Here is a 3,634-nt window from a genome sequence, read left to right as displayed (position 1 = left end):
AAATATCTTTTTGTAATTGCCCAATTGAGTTTTTTTCTTCTATGGATTTTTTTTCATTTTCATCCATTTTATTTTTTAGAGAGCTGTTTTCTTTTTCCAGCTCACTAATCCTGTTTTCTTTGGAGTTGTTTACCTTTTCTAATTCACTAATGTTATTTCTCAATGATTTGTTTTCTTTATCCACTCTGTCTTTAAATGCTTGAAATGACTTCTCCAGGCTCTCTTGCCAAACTTCCCTTTCCTTTTACCATTTCTCTTCTAGCTCTCTTGTGAGAGCCTTTTTGATTTCCTCTATGAGATTCTTTTGTATTGAGGAGCAGATCATATCTTCCATGAAGTATTCCGTAAATATCTCAGATCACAGTGTCATAGTGCTTTTGCTAATTTTTTTTGTCTCTCTGTCTCTCTGTCTCTATCTCTGTCATTCATTCTCTCTCTCTCTCTCTCTCTCTCTCTCTCTCTCTCTCTCTCTCTCTATATATATATATATATATATATATATATATATGTATGTATATGTATATATATATATACATATATATATATATACATATTTCTCTCTCTTTTTCTGTAATATATTAAACGGAGATATACAAACACAGAGAGTCCTTTAATTCATTCAAAAATAATTTTTAATCTCAGTGAAAATCTTTTTTACATAATAGTAGCCATTGCAAATGAGTAACAGTCTAAAATAAAAATTCTCTAGTATTTATATTGCCACACAGAAATAATGAGAGGATTTGGAATGCTAAACATAAGAATGTCTGTGTTATCCACATCTATTTGATTTAGAAATGCAAAGAGAGAAGATGTTTAGAAAACTATAAATTATAAGAATAAAATTATTTCTTTCCCTGCTATTCTAGTTCATATAACTAAAGGACTATATGCATGGAAGTTCTCATTTTATTTTTAATAAGTGTTATGGGTCATGGCCTTAACTCCTGAGTAGCACAGGCCTTGTGTGACTAGCATTGACTGTCCACCTGACATGGCAAATATTGTAAGAAATGAGGGGTGAGAGCAAGGATGGTGTGACTCCATTTATTACAAAGACTGCAGGTGTTTTTTTTTTTTTTATCATCTTGGTGTTTGTTTCTAGTTATTACTTCATATATAATCACATCCTAGTCTATGGTAGATACATGATTCTCTATAGGAAGATACACATAGATATGATATGTGGGCATTCCTTTCCTAATAAGGATGTTCAAGGTCATCCCCTCCTCCAGGTGTGGACTCTTCTGGTAACTGCTAAGTTGCTCCTAGTAGCGGGACTCCCTTCCTCCCATAGCCATCTTGTTCACCCTTATGAGGCTACCCTCAGATTACCTGAGCTGTACCCTGTGCCATTACCAAGGCTGACAGGGTATTGGCAGGCCCTCTTACACATAAGTACTTTCAAATGAGGATCCATTTGGAGAATTACTATTGGCAAGCATAAACATTTTGAAATTTCAGTATTACAACACATTGATAGATTGCTTAGATAATTGATCTCTGGTAATGACTTCAATTACATCTTTGAAATCAGTGACAGTGTTACCCTAATTAAGTTAGTAATTCTCATATGAATTGACAAAGGGACTAATTCTTTAATTGTATCTTCTCAAATAAATGAAATTACAGGTCTGATCAAAACTATATTTCTATGATATAAATAATATAAGCAACATAGTTCTGATATTATAACTTAGGAAATTGAGACTTCAGTTAAATGGCTTTTCCTTAGTTATATATCTAGTGCCAGCGATGACGTTTGATTCAACTAATCTTATTCATCATCAAGCATTCTTTCCTATGATGATACTGCTGTCCACAGTATGATGTCATTATATAAGATATGGGATAAAGAAAAATATTTTATCATTAACTGGTAATTATAAAAGAAATCAGTCTCAAATGAACAGATTCAATCTTCTATCCATAATTGAGCTTTTCCATTTTTACTTATGTGCATTTTTTTTAACATACAGAATTCCTTGGACAAATTCACTTTTTAAGGAATATATGGGCAGCCAGGTAATAGACAGAATTGTGTAGAGATAGACTTTAGAATATATAAACTACTTACAAGTCATTTTTCTTCTCTGAAATTTTGTGATTGTTATTGTTACTAAAAAAAAAGTAATGAGGCATAAGTACCTCACTATACATCAGATGATTTCATTGCACCCTCATATTCTTTGTCATCAGTGTATCCAAGCCAATGAGATACAAACATTGAAGTTAAAAACCTAGTTTCTTTCTCAAATTTCCCAGAGCCTTCTTCACATCTTTGTTTCTCAAACTGTAGATCAATGGGTTTAACATGGGAATGACAAGGGTATAAAACAAGGAGGGCATTTTGTCTTGGTTCAGTGAATAGGTAGAACTTGGTCTGAAATACATAAAAAGAACAGTACCTTGGTAGATAGTAAAAACAGTTAAGTGAGAGATACAGGTAGAAAAGGCTTTGCCTCTGCCTTCAGTTGAATGGATTTTCAACACACACAAAAATATGTACCAGTAAGAGATGAGAATTCCTGAAATGGTGACTGTTTCAATGAAACCAAAACCGATGAAGAGCACCAACTCATTGACATGGATATCAGAACAAGAGATTGATAAAAGAGGAGGGATATCACAGAAGAAATGGTTAATTTCATTAGACTTGCAGAAACTCAGTGTGAAGGTTAAAGTAGTAATGATCAGAGCATCCATCATCCCCACCATGTAGACACCACAAATCAATAAGTAGCAAACCTGTTTAGACATTTTTACTGTATAAAGTAGAGGGTTGCTTATGGCCATGTAGCGATCAAAGGCCATTACTGCTAATAGCACACAATCAGAATCTGCAAAGATAGTGAAGAAATAGAGTTGCAGAGCACAACCTATGAAGGAAATGGATTTGTCTTTGGCAAAGATGTCCACTAGCATCTTGGGGCCAATGGCTGAGGAGTAGCAGAGGTCACAGAAGGACATGTGGCTTAGGAAGAAGTACATGGGTAAGTGCAGGTGTGTGTCTATCCTGATTAAGATGATCATCCCAAGATTTGCTATAAGAATAACCAAATAAACGATGAGAAAGAGGACAAAAAACATAACTTTAAGCTCTGGATCACTGGTGATTCCCAAGAGGATGAATTCAATTGGGTTAGAATAATTCCTCTCCATCATCCCTGCTTTGTTCTCTTCTGTCTTTGTTTTGAAAAATAATCTGGACAAATAGAAGAACTGCAATTTTACTCTTTTGTAAATTTGATGGGCATAGGACTTTTAGAATATTTCTCATCTGTAAGATGGATGAAAGACAACAATCCATCATCTGCTTAATGTCAAATAGATATATCAAGTTTTACCTTCTTCAGATAAATATTCTCAGAAGAGGGAGGAAGAACAGAAGACATGTTGAAAATTTCTAGCTGAATATTTCTCTAAACTTTTAAGAGGTCATTGTATTTATAACAACTGCATGAATTTTATACTGCAGAATTTTTTCCCAAAAAACTGAGGAAACTGAGCTCATATAGGTTGGATTAATTATCCCTGGGTTAAAAGCTGGTTAAAAGCAAATTAGAAGTAAATTTAGAAGTAAATCTGGGATATATCTGAAATGTCATTTCAATGGAAATAATAATAATGATCA

At 33.6% G+C, this 3,634-nt stretch overlaps 1 protein-coding gene across 1 annotated transcript; it reads right to left on the bottom strand.

Annotated features, from left to right (window-relative positions):
- Positions 1 to 2,232: 2,232 nt before the first annotated feature.
- LOC141546851 (olfactory receptor 5W2-like) lies at positions 2,233 to 3,165 on the bottom strand. The gene has a single exon (XM_074274983.1). It carries the CDS (start codon positions 3,163 to 3,165, stop codon positions 2,233 to 2,235), a length of 933 nt encoding a protein of 310 aa, XP_074131084.1.
- Between the last annotated feature and the right edge of the window lie 469 nt (positions 3,166 to 3,634).

This window comes from Sminthopsis crassicaudata, chromosome 6 (genome assembly GCF_048593235.1).
Source record: "Sminthopsis crassicaudata isolate SCR6 chromosome 6, ASM4859323v1, whole genome shotgun sequence".
Classification (NCBI taxonomy): domain Eukaryota; kingdom Metazoa; phylum Chordata; class Mammalia; order Dasyuromorphia; family Dasyuridae; genus Sminthopsis; species Sminthopsis crassicaudata.
Note: the sequence above shows the minus strand (reverse complement) of the source record. Positions and strands in the feature narration are given on the sequence as shown.

Coding starts and splice junctions, on each gene's coding strand:
- LOC141546851 (XM_074274983.1), bottom strand. CDS start 3,165: ATGATGGAGAGGAATTATTCTAACCCAATTGAATTCATCCTCTTGGGA.